This window comes from Papaver somniferum, chromosome 4, assembly GCF_003573695.1.
Source record: "Papaver somniferum cultivar HN1 chromosome 4, ASM357369v1, whole genome shotgun sequence".
Taxonomy (NCBI): domain Eukaryota; kingdom Viridiplantae; phylum Streptophyta; class Magnoliopsida; order Ranunculales; family Papaveraceae; genus Papaver; species Papaver somniferum.
Window position 1 is genome coordinate 70,073,580 of NC_039361.1, and position 20,332 is coordinate 70,093,911.

Below are 20,332 nucleotides of genomic sequence, written 5' to 3' on the forward strand. Positions count from 1 at the left end.
AAAATTTACGATTAAGTAGGACCTGGATTCTCCTTCCACCGGAATGGACAGCCATATTACTTGTGGAATCCATACATAGAATAGAACCCTCTGTCACAGTGATCGTTGAGCCACCAAATTAGTAAACATTGTCAAGCTGCAAACAATATCTCCAGAAATAAAATAAAATAAATTAACGGTTAGATTTTCTCATTTTGGTAAGCACAATATTATTATTTTTTCTTAAATTAAATTAAAATTAAAAACAAGTCTTCCTTGATTTTGAGTCTTTTAAAAACGGCGACCATTTCAATGTCTACTCCTATCATCTCATAATCATCATCTTCATCTTCTTCTTCGACTCCAAAAGATCTTCGTCTTTGTATTCCTTCAATTTTCCACACACGATTATTATTTCTTTTCTATTATTTTTTTGTGTGTATAAACTATAGAGACAGTGAGTAAAGAGGATGGGGTGTTTTAGTAGTAAAGAAGGAGATTCAAAAGCGAGTCGGATCGTCAGGTGGCGATCAACTGGCATTGTTGCTCTTAGAGATTCTAAATTAAAGGTTCTATTTTTTATTTTATTTTTTATATGATTTGATTCTCTCTCTGGGTGTGTGATAATTATAGCTTGTTTGATTATGATACAACTGCTAATATTAGTTCTAATTGAATCTCAGTAATCAGTTTAGATTGTTTCTTTTTCACTGGGTTTGGCTTGTTTTATTAAATTCTGTATGTAAGAGTGGTATTTTTGAGTTGCTAATGAAGTTTAAAGTTGGAAATTTTGGATAGTTCTTTTTCGGATTTTTAACGATGATGGAAAATAACAATTTTCGTTTTTCAAGTGGATTGGTGGTGCCCAGGAAATTGAGTTGTAGTTAATATTTGTAGAACTGTTCTACCTACGCGTTTTGGTGGAAATACATTATGAGTATAGTTTTTTTTTTTTGATACAATATTATGAGTATAGGATGATGAAAGCACAAATTGATTTTGTTGGAGGAGAAAAATGCTTGTCTTAGAACTGTAAGACCTGCACGTCGTTTAGAATTTTCACTTGGTACATTAATCAGAAGGTAGAAACTGTACTACCTGCGCGTTGTATAGTTTGGACTTGAGAAGTACAAGTGCAATGTAGATTTAAACTATGTTGCTAAATATGTTACAGTCTGGAGTAATCTGGTTGCAGTTTGAAATGGTAGTTGTTTTGTTTGTTTTTTCTTCTTCTTTTTCTGGCGGTGTTGGTTCATCATTTCACAATATGCTAACTTAACCTACTTGGAATCAGATGTTTCCAAACGAGATTCTTGATATGGACAGAGTTGTTCGCACTATTGATTTAACAAACAATAAAATAAGTATGATTCCATCTCTCTGATGTATTTTTCCGTCTCTGTATAGCTCAAGGTATCTTCAACTATTTTAACGTCTGCTGTTGATTCTTTGCTTTTGCAGTTGATATTCCTATGGGTATAAGCCGGTTAATCAACATGCAGCGCCTGGTAAGAATAGATACTGTGCTTTTCTGAGATTTAGTTGCACACCAATCTCGTACTTGGAATTGTAGCATCAGGGGAAACAGGCATGCTGATCATAACCTGGGGTGAAATTCATAAATGAGGGTCAAGAAATACACTACCTCCAAGCTTTTGAGTACTATTGCACAACAGTTCTATAGAACTGACATTAGCTTAGCCATTGATTTGCATTTAACAAATTTTAGTCCTCCTAGTGAAGTAGTTTTTTCTTTCATGAAGTTCAAAATAAGAGTCGACTGAACACCTCACTAAAACTTTCTTTCAGATCTTAGCTGATAACCTTATCGAGCGCCTTCCAGTGAACCTGGGGAAACTACAGTCTCTAAAAGTTCTCACACTTGACGGGAATCAGCTGACTACTTTGCCTGATGAATGTAAGTTATATATTTTAAATGTAATTAGGTGGCTGTCGCAAAGTTGTACTATCGTTATGTTCATTTTGACCTTTATCACAAACATATATGATTTACAAGTTAGTCACAAATCACTATATTACAATATAGTGATTCTAACCAGACTTAATCATCTATACGTAGTGGGCATGCTGGTCAGGCTTGAGCGACTGTCCATTTCAAGAAATTTATTGACAGGTTTGCCTGAAACTATCGGAAGCTTGCGCAGTGTGAGTGTTCATTATCTAGTTATCTACATTTAATCCCATGGTTTTTAGCCATTTGAGCTGTGAGGGCATTGATAAAGTATCATTGTCATGTCATCTTTTGCATAATTTTGAGTTTTGATAATCTCTGGTATTATAGTATGTAACTTCATTTATCTTATTTGATGATTCAGTTGTCGCTGTTAAATGTATCAAATAACAAATTACAGTCGCTTCCGGAATCAATAGGGAGTTGCTTCTCTATGGAAGAATTACAAGCAACTGGTACTGCCATCTTCCTTTATGGGATTGTTTTCTGTTTTGCTTTGCGTGCTCTAGTCTATTTGAGTCCGTGTTTCTTCTGTTTTTCTTTCTTGTTCTAAGAACTTGAACTTCGTACGCAGACAATTACATTGATGAGCTACCTTCATCAGTTTGCAATCTCGTTCACCTGAAGTCTCTATGCTTAGATAATAATGATGTCAAACAGGTACAAATTCATTATGATCAACCTCCAATTACTGTGTTGTTTTTCTACGACTTACCTATACCCAAATAGCCATACTTCTCATAGTAAAGGGTGATAGCGAGAAATATATCAGTCAAGCCTGACGTTTATTGATCAATGTTAATCATGTCAACTTTTTGAACAGATACCTCTAAATCTATTGAAAGACTGCAAAGCCTTGCAGAACATTTCTCTTCATGATAATCCAATTTCAATGGATCAATTCCAACAGGTATGTTCTATATTTCCATGAACTAAAAAATTGTGAAACTCTATATTTATTCTTTAAATGTTGTACATTAGCAGCTGTATATTTCCAACTATTGCAGATGGAAGGGTACCAAGAGTTCGAAACGAGGCGGAAAAAGAAGTTTGACAAGCAGATTGACTCAAATGTGATGATGAATTCTAAGGGCCTTGATGTTGGTGTTGACTCTTAAAATTTCTGATTGCATTCCTTGTAAAGAAGTAAGTTCGACACCTTAACATCTTTTATTTCAGGATTGGTGCTGAATATTCACTTTTGGCCAGTGACATAATAACGTTCTATTTTGTGTGAATTCATTTGGTTGATTCTTTCCTAACCGATAAACGAAGTTAAACCCAACTTGAGGCCAGAACACTGATTAGTGATATGTTTGCATTATTGGCCATTTTCTTTTTGCTCACATCGCAAGAATCTTAAACTAATGCATCTAATTTCCGTTTTGTGTAGGGCATGACAGATAATGGATGAAATATATTCATTTGCAGAGAGCATAATACTGAATTTGGCTGCAATAATCTTGGTAATATCCTGAAGCAAGAGGAGCAGCATCCGGTTGCCAATACATTTTTTTTTACTTTTTTCAAGTTTCATATTGTACATCTATTTAAACGAATTCACCATTCTGTAAATGGTTAATATATAATTGGTATTATTGATAGAAGAATTTTGTCTGTCATTATAGGTATTGTATATGAAACATTTATTACATAGTATTTCAGCAATCCTCTTCAAGTGATTATTAGTATTGCTTCAGGATTCAGAGTGTAAAAGGTTCGATGTTGTGGAATTGCCTCATTCTATACCTACTCATATATGGTAAATCTCTGTCATTGTCATGTGTGTTTGGCTGAAATTCTTTAAAGCATTACCTAATACATTCCATAATTGCACATTTTTGCATGTTTCAGTTGCTCTGGTTGTTGCTGCGGAACAAAAAGATGATAGGAATTCAGGATCCAAAAGTATTCAAATTGATGGATTCAACACCTGCCAACAGAACTCCAGGGTGTCCAATGGAACTCTTTTGAGATGTGACTTGATCTAAATTGTAAATATCATATATTGCTTGGTCTCGAGAAATCCCACGTAATTATATTTTCAAATTGGGATACAAAGTTAAAAGTTTTGGAGGGAGGACTAAATAAATATTTCTAGCTATATAAAGGTTTGGCCCGTTTGGCCACCTAAAAAGGGTAAATTCGTAATAATGAACCATTTCTGAGCCTGTATTTGGTTCAGTGTGAAAGAGGTTTCCGGTTGATAACCAGGTTTTCTAACCTCGAACCCGCCGGTTCCAGAAATATCAAACCCTAGAAATCTACTCGTTTCTCGTAATTTCTTCCCCCTTTTCAATATTTTTCTTTATCAAGACTTAATTTCTCTATTTAATCAATCTTTCATCCTTCAATCGACTTTTTTTTTATTTATCAATTCTAACTTTTCTTTATTGATCGGTCCTTGTTTTGGTACTAACCGTTCTGGAAATCTTAATCTAGGGGTTAGGGTTTCCGAATTTCCCCCCTTTTAATCTTCGATCTGTATAATTCCTCAATTTTACCGGGAAGATTCCTCAATTTCCACCTGTAATTAGAAAAACCAAGTATATCTTGATTTGAGGATTCATCTTAGTACTCATCGGAACAATTCTCGTGGAGGTAAACTTTAATTTAGTAATTAGCTATTTATTCATAATTCTTGCAATTTATTTCTTGAGGAAGTAGTAATATTTGTATAATCATAAAATGGGTTCACTGTAGAAAAATCTCCTTTGTAGCTTGTTCTATTACATCATCACTTGATCTTCGAAATGCAAGTGTTAATCACTTTAAGTTTGTTTGTGACTACCGTAATGTGAGGAATTGATTATGGAGACAAGAGTTACTATCTTTGAAATTCAGCCAAAGTGAACTGAGCTTTAAGAATTCTTGGTCAATTTCGAGGAGGTTTATATCATCATCAGAGCATAAAAATGCTGAACATGACATATTGACATGGGTCTCCAAATTGTTGAAATGGAGTATGAAACTTGGTAGTGTACATGGTGTTATATATAATAAAGAATGGAATGGCATGGCGAGGAGTTTTAATATTTTGTGGTTGTATTTAGAAATTGCAATGTTCAGTAACTGCACCAAATAGTCATTCTTCCCCATCGATGCACTAATGAAATGATATTGAAGGCTGTGATAAATTTTTGTAAACAATGGGTAGTTATTGTATATCTAGTTTATTCCATGGGTTGCATTTCATGTTGATTTAGTTTAATTTATGTTGTTGTATCTTTCATTTCTTGTTTTTGGTTTCAATGCTTGATCATGTATTAGCCATCTATGACTAACTTTTTTGGATTTTGGTGCTTCACTTAACTAGAATATTTCGTAACTGTTTCCTTTTGCAGGTAAAACATGGTGTACAAAAGGTCTTTTGGTGATGAAGAGAATTATGAGTTTCCATGTAAGCACCATAGACAATTAGAAGACTACAATGATCAATTACCTCCGATTCCTGAGATTTCAGCCTGCAGTGATGTCCATCAGGATTCTTTGTTTTCGGGTAAGTTTAATTTTGTGCTTGTTAATAGTTATGCTAACTGCTAAGACTACAAAGCAATTTTTGCATGTCTAATTTCAACTGGGTTAGACATGCAGATGCTTTTTCCTTGCATATTTACGGAGTTAAGTCACTATATTGACTTAATTCTGATATTCAGTTGGTGAAGATGGATCCTTCTGCAAATCACAAGGTGGGAAGAGCATTATTAATGTTGCGGAACTTCCAGATGAGGCTCATAAGGTGATTGAGACACATATTCCTACAGTTGTTCCTAGTTTTACGTGGTTAAGCAGCAGTGCGAGTATAGAGGCCTCAACGTTGGAGGAAGCCAGCAAATTATCGTTTTTTCCCGAGGTTCCGGAAGCTGGGTGCTCAAAAAGGGATTTAGTTCAGCATGATGAGTTGTATACAGCCCTTCTTAATTCTCCTCCTCAAAAACTAGTTCCTGTTGGGTCAGATCATCAAGCCATTATTCCACAATGCACTGGTTCAAACGTAATGGCTGATAACAGCAATTTGGAGAAGTTAGTGGGAACTTGTCTCCTTCCATTGTCTGATTCAGAAGCACTTTTCAGTGATGATATTGGAAAGGGTAGATCAGATAATTGTTTTTGCTCAAATAAGGGTAGCGTGAGATGTGTCCAACATCACATTTATGAAGCCAGATGCAAGCTTAAAGAGTCGATTGGGCTGGAAAAGTTTGATAAGTTAGGATTTTACGAGATGGGAGAGATTGTGGCAAGGAAATGGACGGAAGATGAACAGCAACTTTTTCAAAAAATTGTCTTTGCAAATCCTGCCTCAGCTGGTAAAAATTATTGGACACAACTCTCTGAGGCTTTTCCTTCTCGAAGCATGATGGATCTTGTGAGCTATTATTTTAATGTCTTCATGCTTCGTAGACGAGCTGAGCAGAACAGGTTGGACATTACGCAGATTGAGCACTCTATTAATTTCTTTCAGAACCCTAATTCTTCGGGTGAGGAATAGTTATGTTTTTCTTTTAAATGATATACTACTGAACATCACAATATCTGATTTCAAATCCCAATATTTAGGTATGCAAAGGCTTTCACCTAAAATAATTACTAAATTTGATTTCTTGACTATTCAGTTGGTGAAAACGGAGCATGCAGTGGATCCCAACTCTTGGAGAGGGTATGCAAGGTTACTGAACTTGCTAGATGTGTCGACAAGGAGCAGGAGACACATGTCCCTTTGCAGGCGGCCAGCTGCAGTACAATTGAAAAAGACTCGAGGTTAGAAACACCAGTCAAACTAATATCCCCCCCTGATGTTTTCGAAACTGGATATTCGCCAGGGCCATCAGTTCAACATGATGAGATATATTCATTTCTTCTTAATTCCCCTCCTCGAAAATTAGTTCCCGTTGGATCAGACCATCAAGCTGTCATTCCAGAATATGTGGCTTCAAATTTAGTTATCGACACTGTCGATTTGGAAAAGCCAATAGGAACCTGTCTCCTTCCGATTCCTGATTCAGAAGAAGCAGTCGCCAACTATTCCAGTGTTGGGAAAGGTAGACCTGATGATTGCACATGCTCTGATAGGGGTGCCATTAGGTGTGTTCAGTATCACATCTCTGAAGCAAGAGACAAGCTTCGAGAGTTTATTGGCCGTGAAAATTATGCCAAGTTAGGGTTCTACGAAATGGGGGAGATTGTGGCTAGGAAATGGACAGAAGAAGAACAACAAATTTTCCAGAATATTGTCTATCTAAATCCTGTTTCATATGGTAAAAACTTTTGGACACAATTGCGTGAAGCCTTTCCTTCTCGAAGCAAAATGGAGCTTGTTAGCTATTATTTCAATGTTTTTATGCTTCGTAAACGAGCTGAGCAGAACAGATCATACTGGTTGAACGATAACAGCGACGATGATGAGTGGCATAGGGATGATATAGATGTTTATGGAATAATGTCAGGCAAGGGAGGAGAGGTATCTACCGTAGAATCCGAAGGTGATCAAGAAGATGATACTTATAACTATAAGGAGAATCATGACGGGGATAATTGGTTTGTCTTGGCAAGGGCAGAAGAAGATGATAGAGTAGATGATGATGTTCCTGATCCGACATCAGTTGATGTAGAAAGTAAAAATCTGAAGAAGAATAGAATCGGTTCAGCGGATACCCATGATGGCCAGCATGATGGTCCGTGCACACCGGATGTGTATCATCATCTAAATAGCACTGGCAGCGACCAACACAGTGTTAGTTGCATCGAGGGTTTTGAACCAACCACAAGCCGCATCCAATATGATTGAATGCGTTTTAGATTACCTTCTCAATAGGGCCCTGGAAGGCCAAAATTTTCCTTTTCATTTTCACTTATATATTTACACCTGTTAGGCTGTTGTAACCTGCTCACTGTATAAATCATCCTATAAGAAAAGAAAAAGTGGTTCCCAACCATCCATAAGCTCATATTGTAATGCAAGTTTTATGAGGATAAATAGTAAACTATATTACCTTTATTTCAATTTCGATTAACTGCTTATTGACCCAATATCCCAACATTATCCAAGGATTTAGACTAGTTAATTAAGGAAGTGAATGAAGAAAGAAATTGAAGATCTAAATGTTTTTACAATGATATGGACAGAAATTCTAAATATTTTCTCATAAGAGCAAATCAGAGAAGAGTAAGAAATAGAATTGATTCTTTACTTGCAACTGTTGGCACTTGGTGTCAGGATGGAGACTGCATTGAAGATCTTCTTGTTATTCATTTCTAGAAAAGTTCTACCTCAAGCCAACTGAAAGTAATCATTTGCTTCAATATATTCCCACTTGTATTTCAGACGAAGATAATAATGCTTTAACTGCTAACCCAAATGGTGAAGAAATTTATGCTGTTTTGATGGCCGTGGAACCATGGACTGCACCAGGACCGGATGGTTTCCCTCCTAACTTCTATCAAAATCAATGGAAGGTTGTGAAAGATGATATTTGCAAATGGTGAAATTTTTTTTCATTTCTAGTTTCCTTCTCATGAAAATTAATAACAATAGAGTCACATTAATTACTAAGTGTCCATCACCTCACAAGTCGGGAGGATTATAGGCTTATTGCCGTCTGTAACATAATTTACAAACTTCTCTCCAAGCTAATTGCTCTCAGATTGAAAAAGCATATGCCTGATATCATTTCTCCCATGCAGTCAACCTATGTTCCTGGAAGGCTAATTTATTATCAACTCTTACTGCCTTTGGTTTCTCTCGGCAGTTTGTGGATTGGATTTCTGAGAATATCTGTTTTAGTACAAAAATTGGTTAAAGCTATGAAAAGGAAAATAGGAAGAACATGCCATCTTGCTTTGAAGCAGTATTTTAAGAACCGGATCGGCCGGTTGGACCGGTGAACTAGTAAGAAAAACGGTCCGGTTCGACACTGAGCCATTAATATGTTAAAAAAACCAGTGAATCGGTTAAACCAGGCGGTTGGACCAGTAATTGATGGCGTTTTTACAGTGGTAAGAAAAAGTGGTTCGGTTAAGACTTGTGAAGATTCGTTTTAGACTTAAATTGAAATAGAAACTCAAATAAATTCGTTTTCAAGATTTTAGAGAAAACTGGGACTATGGATTCCACCATTAACCAATTATCAGTGATTCAATAACAATAATAATTATGTAACTCATACATTCAATTTGATTCTTAAATATTGCCTAGACAAGTAGATTTTCAAAACAATAATTGTAAATCGAAAGCACGGACCATCAAAAGACTTAACCTAAGCATGACCCATCAATAGAAATCACAAATATTTAATCAAAATCATATATTTAATTTAAGTTCAATGCAAATAATCATAAAGAATTGCAATAATTAATTTAAATAGAATTTACCACATAATAATTGGAAAAACGGCTTCCTCCGTCGCCTCAGCAATGGGGTTTAGCTCCTCATATTAATCACTTGCTCAAGATACATGTTTGTTGCTCAAAAGTTGATTAAAAGGGAGAAAAGGTATAAAGCAGCGAGTTTTTTAACAGAACTCACTGTTACAGAGAAACCTTAAACAAAATTGTTGCGAAATCTAATAATTGTTACAAGAACTGTGACAAAAGGTATAGGGTTTAAAAGAAAAGGTCACGGTTTCTGCGACTGTCTTCTGCTGCTGTTATGTGTTCTTCTTCCTCCTCTCGCCCGTATGTTGTGAAATCTTCTCTGCCAGCCTAGGTTTTTCTCTGCAACTACCCCAAAGTCTACGTAACCCTTCTGTGACTTATTCCCACTTCTTTTATAGCCAACAACATGATATCTGTCGGTGAAATATCCGGTTAATCCTCTCTTCACTTTTTCAACAAGTTACGGGAATATATTTCTTTAACCTTCTCTGCACGCGTCTTCCAGGTTAAATATGACGTACCAGAATCTCCAAATGATGGTATCGAATAAACATAAATCCTTCTTCCCTTATCTCTATCCAAAAATTCCCATATATTCAACCAAAATCCCGTGAAAAACTTCACCTCCCTGTTTTAACTAAACCGAGAATCTATCGCTATTTTATCGAATCTAACCAAGTTTCCTTCCCCGTTCCATCGAAACAGGCCTATCCCAAACCATATCCAAGAAGAAGTTACCGGATATACGAACCAAATCATCTCAGCAAATATCATCGATACTTCACGGAATTTCAGAAATTCCGATAATGTCTTCACCTCCTCCGTTTTCTTCTCCCGGCTTATCTTGCCCAACTGGTTCAAATACATCGATCATACCAGGCCTGTTTAGCTCAAACATGTCCATTACAAGTTATTTCAGTGATTGAATCTCTTTAAATTTGCCCCAAAATTCGAGGCCTTAATCTGTACGTGAAGAGCATATTTTCCCGCCTTTTTCTGGAATTTGAACTTAATAAGAAGGTGCCCCTTATCCTGATGTTGGGTGCCGATAATAATTTGGGTACCCCTTAGTAATTGGGTGCCACTTATCAACTTTTCTAGCGATTTCTCCAAAAATGCTTATTGCCCAAAAAAACCTACAAACACATAAAACACTATAATAAATATGAAATCGAGTGCCAACAATATATAGTATTGAGATCAAATTAGACACAAAAATGTGTCTATCAAATACCCCCAAACTTATTATTTGCTAGTCCTCGAGCAAAACTAAAATAGAAAATAAAATCCTAACTCACTGTCGCAGGCATCGTCGATTGCACTTAGCATGTGCAACAAGCCTTTAAACCCTTAGGAGGCCCTACTGGCCGAGTTATAATCTCGGGAGGCATTACTAGAGATATATCCACAAAACCTTTACTCCAGACCCTAGCTATCTATGTATAACCTAGGAAGACACTAAAGAATCTCCTTGGTTGGCATACTTATTGACTACAGGAGGAAGTACCCTGATGCGAAATTCCAATTGTTGTACACGAGTTTGCACTCAAGCATACTAAATTTCATATATAAGTGACAGAGCTCTACTCAGATAGTTTCTGGACATCATAACCGGAGTCAACCAATCACATGGATAGATTAAGAAGATGGATGTAGAGAATAACATAGATAGTTTTGATGTTGACTAAGGTGAACGATGTTTCCCATATCTGTCTGAAGGCCACTACCAAAACAAATCTATCCTAATGGACTGAGATACTAGTCTGGACTAATATCAACACACTGGCATATACAAGGGAACCAGTGGTCGATAATCCTAACTCTAGGTCAACACAACTGGCATATACAAGGGTACCAGTGGTCGACTTTATTGAATTTATTCTGGTTGGTCTGATGGTCTGGTCTCAATTTTTTTTCTTTTTTTCTTTTTTGTATCTCGGTCACTCTATATCACCCTAGCAGTGGTAACAACTTGATTCGCGTGCCCCATCAAATCACTTAGAAACATATTTAAAAGAAAAGAAAATAAAAACAGAAGGTGAAAAGGATTCAACGAGATATGGCGAAACTACCATTTTTTTTCCTAACACCTGAGCTCTGTGCTTTTATGAATAGACTCTTTAGATGTTTCATCTAATCATATTGGTTCCTCAACTCCTACAACCAAGATGCTTCAATCCACTTAGATTGGTTAGTGCCATCCTTAATAAGCATAAATTTCTAGGCTCTGGAGTTTAATTATGCAACTAAAATGTTTCTCCCGTACCCCCAAACTTAAATCTAACATTGTCGTCAATGTTCTAAAGATAAAATTAAAAGCATGAACAAGGATAAATTGTTACCATTTAAAACAAAAGAGTTAAGTAAAGATATTACCGTGTTGCATGAGATTGGGTTACCTCCCAAAAAGTGCTAAGTTTAAAGTCGTCAGCCAGTCATCAAATACCACCAAATGGTTAATTACCTTTCAAATCATATATCAGTAGTCGAAACAACTGTGGGTCAACAAAATCAAATACAATTACCACAATTATGAGACAACTACACCAAATCAGAAAAATGAACATAAAAAGCACATCCTGATCCAAGGTTTCTTGCAAGACAAATGGGTTTTTCTATGGTGCCCACTTCGGCTTCATATGAGTGTCTTGAAAAATATATTCATCTGAACAACGAGCCTCTAATGAATGGACTTCCTCCTGGAAAATATCAGGATGGTCAGGTTGCGGAGTCGGAAGAGACTCGGGTAATACTTCAGGAACACTATGCTCAAGTCCCAAGTTAGGGACTTCTAATGGGGATACTTGACCATCACTACCCCAAAACTTAGAATTTTGGGTGTCTCTAGATATACTAGTCACACTATTCCTAATTTCTAAACCATCAGGTTCCTGAAAAAAGGTCAATTGCTTTCTCTAAGTTGTAATCAGGTGGTTTATCCTCTAAATGCATTTAAGGTATACAAGCTATAGGACTTATATGTTTCATATCCTCTATGGTCAACCCTAGAGTTTCCTTATTGTCCTGAAGCACGATTTCTGGCCTATTGTCCTGATCGGATGCTATAATCACAGGCAAAGTCTTAGATGGGACTAAGAATGCATATTTAAGGTCCAACTTAGGAGGCTCTTCTAAACAAGGGATTAAGGTAGATCCGGAATCTAGTAATGGTTCAAACCTAGCTTTCCATTTATCAATATCTAACACAGGAATAGAATCCAACAAAACATTTACTTGTTCAATGTTGTTATCTTCGTCGAAATCCATGCTAAAGTGGGCTAGACAACTCTCAAATGGATCTTCTGATATGATGTTTGGTAACGACTCATGAATTAAGGTTCCTATCATGTTCACCTCTTGAATGCACGTGTCATCTAGCTCAGATGTATCTTATTGACATTAAAAATATTCAACTCAATAGTCATATTACCAAAAGACAGATTCATAATACCATTTCGACAGTTTATGATCGCATTAGACGTAGCTAAAAATGGGCGACCTAAAATCACAGATATCTGGTTCTTTGGGTGAGGGACATGTTGGGTATCTAATACCACGAAATCCATAGGATAAATAAACTTGTCGACCTCAATAAGCACATCTTCTATCACACCACGTGGAATTTTAATATACCTATCAGCTAACAGCAGTGTTATCTTAGTAGGTTTCAATTCACCAAGTCCTAGCTGTAAGTATACATGGTACAGAAGTAAGTTTACACTAGCTCCTAAGTCGAGTAAGCTTTTTCTACTTGTGTTTTCCTATCGTGCAAGCAATGGTAGGTGCACCTGGGTCTTTATACTTAGGAGTTGTGGGGTTCTGAATGATCGAACTTACATGACTAGCTAAAAAGGCTTTTTTGGGGACACTAAGATTTCGCTTTCGCGTACACATATCCTTAAGGAACTTGGCATAAGCCGGCAGCTTCCTAATTGCTTCTAATAACGGAAGGTTTATGGTAACTTTCTTAAAAACCTCCATTATGTTATTAAAGTTGGATTCACTCCTTGTTGGTACTAGTAGCTGTGGAAATAGGGCTCTAGACATAAAATAAGGCCTCTCAGGAGCCGAATTGGCATCATCAGGAACTTTATCAGTCTCCTCAGCTATGGATGGTACGGAGGGGTGTACTACAATATGCTCACTATCGGGAATGGTTACCTGATTGTCTACTACTCTGCCACTCCTAAGGGTTCTAACTGAATTCAACTGATGTGATGGTTTTGCGCCTACTTCATGAACTCCTCTAGGGTTGGGTTGTGTTTGACTAGGGAACATACCTTTTTCTCTCAAAGACTCATTTATCAAACTAACATGGGTTTTTAACTCGGCAATAGCTTGACTGTTTTCTTGCCCTATCCTGTTACTAGCTTCTATGCTTTGTGAAAGCGATTGGCGCATATTTTTAGTGTTTCGAATAAACGAGGTGAGAGTTTCCTATAGACTTAAAATTTTCTTATCGGACTGATTCTGAAAATGAAATGGTACTGAAGTATTCTTGGTACAGCCAAAACCTGGGGGAGCATTCGAATTAGTAAACTGACCTTTGATTCTGGTCCTTAGACTATGAAAGGTTCGGATGGTTTCTCCAACCAGGATTATAGGTTTCTGAATATGGGTCAAACTTTTGACCGTTATCAAATCTAGTGTTATTATTATAAAGAACATTGGCTTGCTCTTCAATAGTCTGGCCTTCCCAAAAAGGCTCCACTCTACCACTAGTGTGACCTAGTTCTAAAGCTTCTAACCTTTTAGCTATTGCTGCATTTTTGGCATCTGATTCAAAGCCTCTTTCTAGCCTATTAACGTTTCCTCTTCCTAGAAGAATTAATCTCTTGGGTTCCCTACTATTTTCCCATTGCTGGGTTTTTTCGGCGATTTTATTCAAAAATTCCATCGTCGCATCAACAGTTTGGTTTTCAAACCCACCAGTACATAGAGACTCAACCATGGTTGTTGTGGAATAATCTAAACCCTCATAAAGGATCTGAACTATCCTAGCATTTTCTAAAACATGATGAGGACACTGGGTTAATAAATCATTGAACCTTTCCAAATACCTATACAAAGATTCTCCCTCTTGTTGTGAAAATGTGCATATTTGTGTCATAATAAACGATGTTTTGTGCCTAGGGAAAAACTTGTTGAAAAAGGCAGATGTAAGTTGTTCATATGTCTCAATTGACTCGGAAGTCAAACTATATAGCCATGACGTGGCCTTATCTTTCAGGGAAAATGGGAATAACCTAAGTTTCAAAGCATCATCATCTAAGTCTCTATTTCTTAAGGTACTAAAGATTTCCTCAAAATCCCTAACATGGAAATAGGGGTTTTCATTTTCCTTCCCTAAAAAGATTGGGAGCATCTGTAAGGTCCCAGGTTTCAATTCATAGTATGCCTCTGTTTCAGCTAACTTGATACACGAAGGACGGGTGGTCCTAGTAGGATTTATCAATGTTTTCAAAGTTGCCATTTCTGGCACTATAGGAGTCCTAGGTTTTTCACCAAAAGGACGTTCAAAACTAGGTTGTCCGAGAATTGAGGTTTCTAAATTAAGGTAATCAAGATCCTTGTTTCCTAATATAGAACCACTAGGTTTTTCTTTAACAAACCGACTAAATGTGTCTCTTTTTCGTGCAGGAATACACAAGAATTCAACAAAAATATGTGCATATGCAAATGCTGGGGTCACTAATTTAGGTAAGCTTGGGTTACCACAGAAAAATATACCCAAAGGTACGAGGCTGAGGTTTGTGGACTTTCAGTCGGTAACTCCCATAAGGCCCAAGGCACGGGTTCAGCTTACTAATCCACGAGTTTTCCTAAACTCGGTGATCTGACGAAGGATACAATTGGTGTGTTTAGTTGTGTTTTTTTTTTATAATAAATAAAGATAAACAAGCAAGCAACAAAAATAATTACAAGTCCAAAAATAAATAAAAACTACCAAAATAAAATCTTCGGCCTTTTCCTTTTATGCAAGTCCAACTTTTCACCTTTCGTTTCAAGTAAAACTTGCACAACAAAAGCAAAAATACCCAAAGTAAAATCAAAGAAAATAAAATAAAAATCTAAAACCTAAACCCAAAAACAAGTCCGCGTCGACGACGCCAAAAATTGATGGTGTTTTTACAGTGGTAAGAAAAAGTGGTTCGTTTAAGACTTGTGAAGATTCGTTTTAGACTTAAATTAAAATAGAAACTCAAATAAATTCGTTTTCAATTTTAGAGAAACTGAGACTATGGATTCCACCATTAACCAATTATCAGTGATTCAATAACAATAATAATTATGCAACTCATACATTCAATTTGATTCTTAAATATTGCCTAGACAAGTAGATTTTCAAAACAATAATTGTAAATCGAAAGCATGGACCATCAAAATACTTAACCTAAGCATGACCCATCAATATAAATCACAAATATTTAATCAAAATCATATATTCAATTTAAGTCCAATGCAAATAATCATAAAGAATTGCAATAATTAATTTAAATAGAATTTACCACATAATAATTGGAAAAAACGGCTTCCTCCGTCGCCTCAGCAATGGGTTTAGCTCCTCATATTAATCACTTGCTCAAGATACATGTTTGTTACTCAAAAGTTGATTAAAAAGGAGAAAAGGTATAAAGCAGCGAGTTTTTTAACAGATATATCTGTTACAGAACTCACTGTTACAGAGAAACCTTAAACATAACTGTTGCGAAATATAATAATTGTTATAAGAACTGTGACAAAAGGTATAGGGTTTAAAAGAAAAGGTCACAGTTTCTGCGACTGTCTTCTGCTGCTGTTCTGTGTTCTTCTTCCTCCTCTCGCCTGTATGTTGTGAAATCTTCTCTGCCAGCCTAGGTTTTTCTCTGCAACTACCCCAAATTCTACGTAACCCTTATATGACTTATCTCCACTTCTTTTATAGCCAACAGACCTGATATCTGTCGGTGAAATCTCTGGTTAATCCTCTCTTCACTTTTTCAGCAAGTTACAGGAATATATTTCTTTAACCTTCTTTGCACGCGTCTTCCAGGTTCAATATGACGTACCAGAATCTCCAAATGATGATATCGAATAAACATAAATCCTACTTCCCTTATCTCTATCCAAAAATTTCCATATATTCAACCAAAATCCCGTGAAAAACTTCACCTCCCTGTTTTAACTAAACCGAGAATCTATCGCTATTTTATCGAATCTAACCAAGTTGCCTTCCCTGTTCTATCGAAACATGCCTATCCAAAACCATATCCAAGAAGAATTTACCGGATATACGGACCAAATCATCTCAGAAAATATCATCGATACTTCACGAAATTTCAGAAATTCCGATAATGTCTTCACCTCCTCCGTTTTCTTCTCCTGGCTTATCTAGCCCAACTGGTTCAAATACATCGATCATACCAGGACTTTTTAGCTCAAACGTATCCATTACAAGTTATTTCAGTGATTGAATCTCTTTAAATTTGCCCCAAAATTCGAGGCCTTAATCTGTACGTGAAGAGCATATTTTCTCGCCTTTTTCTGGAATTTGAACTTGATAAGAAGGTGCCCCTTATCCTGCTGCTGGGTGCCGACAATAATTTGGGTAACCCTTAGTAATTGGGTGCCCCTTACAACTTTTCTAGCAGATTTATCCAAAAACGTTTATTGCCCAAAAATACCTACAAACACATAAAACACTATAATAAATACGAAATCGAGTGCCAACAATATATAATATTGAGATCAAATTAAACACAAAATGTGCCTATCAGTAACCTAGTGACCCAGTCCGGTCTAAACTGGTTAACCCAGCCATAATCAAGGAAAAAAACGAAAAAAAGTTGTATAAAAAGAAGATACAGATTTGATCTAACCCAGCCATATTGAAACATACTTCAAAAATTGAAGGAACTAAAAAATAAGTGTTGATGGTGGTTTTTAGTTCAGGGTTAAAATTGTAAAACCTTACATTTAATGTGCTGTCACTTTGCAAAGAAACGGAGCCATGTAAAGTGATGAGTGTTCAACCTCTCCACTGGCATATTTATTGAGCCACTCAATATGTTCACATGAAATTTATCCAGACTAATGCATGTAGCAACAATCCCAGACTAAGCAATTGATCTTCCATGGATTAGTAGGTGCAAATTCCTACCCAAAATCAGAAACCAAATAATAAAGGAGCCGCGGAGAAGGAGCAACAATGAGAGGAAGCGTGGCCATGACATAGGGCCATCCGGCTCCACTTGGCCACGCCCCATGCTACCCAACTGGCCCTTACTCCTTTTTCGACCAATCAGGTCGCTTTAAACCTGCCACACTCCAATGAGTTGTGGCTGGGCCCATACTTGTCGTCCCTATTCCCCATCGACCAATCAGGTCGCATTAAACCTACCACGCGCACCAGAATTGTAGCCACACTCGTGCTTGGCCGGCCCCCTATTTTTATTGACCAATCAGGTTGCTCTAAACCTGCCACAAATTAAAAGAGGTGGAATTGCATCAAGTAGTCACCATGCCAAATTGGATTCCCAAAGATTGTACAAACAACTGGGAACGTTTGGTAAACAATTTTAGTATGATCTACATGCCAAAAGTTTCGTATGGATGTCTAGCATAACACACTAAAAATTCAAATCAATCGGAGTAACGAGCTAAAAGTACAGCATAAAAGGCAAGCTAGGTCATGGCTGAAAACTGACACAATCCCTCCTGAATTCTTCCTGAGTTTCACTGTCGGGCAGTTTTAACCTCCTAAACGAGTTCAAAACCAAAATATTCCTGCGTAGGGAGATAGAAAATTCTTTTCTGATCATAATAGAGGGGGGACCGTCAAAATCCGAGTTCGTACGAGAATTCTACAACGATTTTAGTGAAGGTCCCACATCTGAATTTTCTGATTTCGAAATTTCATGAGTTAACAAAAAATTATGTGAATCATCTCAGCCATCTAACTTGGCTAGCCAACTTAAATGGTTTAAATTTAATTTGAGCCAATCATCTCGGCCATCCACGGCCACATGTCGCATGCCTTATGCGCTAATTAGGGTTTCGACATGCCAAACCCTAATTTAGGCAAAGTTGCTACGCCAACCGAGCTTCAACAATGTTACACAGGGCATTGGGATTGATGTGGCCACTGAAACTGATGTTTCCACACCACATTTGAGTCTAACACCAATGTGCCAAAATTTGGTGGTCATGGCTATGCTAGGCGCTACTTGCACCATCGTCCCGCTGGCATGCACAAACTATGCCAGCCATTCCACCGTGCCACTGGCATGCACGAACTATGCCATCCATGCCGCAGTACCACTGGCATGCGCTAAAGGCGCCACTGTACCATTATCAGGCACAAACAGAAGGTAGCCATAATCAACGACTACCCTTCCTCATGAGATGCAATCTCAGCCATCCAAGTTCGCCACCGAATTGACAGACTTGTGGCAAGTTTTAGGCGACCAACCGCTTAAATCTAGTGGCCATGGCTACGCCAGGCGCCACTTACACCACCGTGCCACTGGAATGCATGGGATACGCCAGTCATGCCGCAGTGCCACTGGCATACACCAAAAACGCCATTGTGCCATTACCAGGCGCCAAAAGAAGGGAACCATAATCAACGGCTAACCTTCCTCATGAGATGCAATCTCAGCCATCCAAGTTCGCCACCGGACTGACGGACTTGTGGCAAGTTTTAGACGACCAGCCAAGACGATCCTAATAGCATCACATACTATTTTCCTGCGCCAAGACTCTTGATTTTGGCTTGCCACACGTAGCAAAGTGCTACATGTTTTCCACGAAAACACTCAGAGACATCAAACATGTCACAAACTGGGGGATAATCATCAGGGTATTGGTCTGGAGGTTTACAACGTGCGACGTGCAACACGCTCGTTACAGGAAAGTTTCATGAAGCAGGACGGTTAGTGATGGCAAGAAATAATGGTGTAAACGGATCCACTTCCTTCATCATGGAAGCATAATTTCTGACGGTTACACGTTACTCCACTCTTCCATCACTCAATCGTTTCCACTTCCTACGAGACCAGGGTACGTTTTGTTACGACTTGTATAAATAGGTTCATCTATTTTTACCAAAAGACAATTTTTTGGTCGGCAACAACATGGTATCCAGAAATCACCAAGAACTGATAGCTTTTCACTTTGCAATATAGTTCCAATTTCAAGTCATAAAACAAGCCACATCTTCAGAATTAACCATTCTGGTGTCAACACTCTCTTCTCTTCCCTCCCTAAGACCAACCCTTCTCCTTCACTTTGTGATCGAAGCAAGCCTGGAACGACCATTTCTTGGTTTAGGCCAGGATTGTACAGATTGATCTCTCGAATCAAAAGTACTTCCGTGCAGTGAATTGTTTAGGGTTTAGATTCGTTTCTCATACACACACCCAAATTTACCAAAACCAGCAGAAACAGTTTTCACCCACAAACAATTGGCGACTATAGTGGGAGATTAATCTCTCGGTTGCAATATCAATTTCCAATTTATTATTTCATTTTTCAATCCCGATCCCAAGATGGTAGAATTGAGGTCCGGATCAGCAACAAACCCTGAAAACACTAGCGATGAAATCATACTCGGTATTAACGTCCCTTCCAGTGGCATTAATACGCCACGTGTCAACACCAGCGGCGCGAAAAAATGTTCCTTCAGGCGTTATGCCTCCGATCACCAGAGCCAGAGCCGCTGCCGCCACCCCCATTCTTTCTTCAAGTGTGACGCTCCCAGCCGTCACCAGAGCTGTTGTCACTCCACCATCAGTACGAGAGACCGGAGGAGCCAGAGGAATCCAACCCCTTATTACGATTGCTGATTTGATAGAAATACAAGAAGTTTTTGCTAAGGCTCAGACGGACGTGGCCACAACTCAAAAGGAGCGAAACAACGAACATTCGAATGATTAGTCAAGGGATTCAGAATTCGGGCGTTAGATTGTCTTAAACCAAATGTGACCGAACATCAATTTGTAGAGTTGTGCATTAATGCTTTCTGGAGAC

At 37.6% G+C, this 20,332-nt stretch overlaps 2 protein-coding genes across 2 annotated transcripts; both read left to right on the top strand.

Moving 5' to 3' along the window:
• The first annotated feature begins 107 nt into the window (after positions 1-107).
• Positions 108-3,556, top strand: LOC113275839 (plant intracellular Ras-group-related LRR protein 7-like). The gene is made up of 10 exons (XM_026525403.1): positions 108-548; positions 1,274-1,343; positions 1,441-1,487; positions 1,789-1,897; positions 2,060-2,145; positions 2,316-2,406; positions 2,526-2,611; positions 2,775-2,861; positions 2,959-3,097; positions 3,345-3,556. Exons 1-9 carry the CDS (start codon positions 450-452, stop codon positions 3,067-3,069), a joined length of 786 nt encoding a protein of 261 aa, XP_026381188.1. The 5' UTR covers positions 108-449; the 3' UTR covers positions 3,070-3,097; positions 3,345-3,556.
• Positions 3,557-4,058: 502 nt separating this feature from the next.
• On the top strand, positions 4,059-7,952 carry LOC113275837. The gene is made up of 4 exons (XM_026525402.1): positions 4,059-4,552; positions 5,296-5,450; positions 5,608-6,429; positions 6,565-7,952. Exons 2-4 carry the CDS (start codon positions 5,303-5,305, stop codon positions 7,734-7,736), a joined length of 2,142 nt encoding a protein of 713 aa, XP_026381187.1. The 5' UTR covers positions 4,059-4,552; positions 5,296-5,302; the 3' UTR covers positions 7,737-7,952.
• Positions 7,953-20,332: the final 12,380 nt, after the last annotated feature.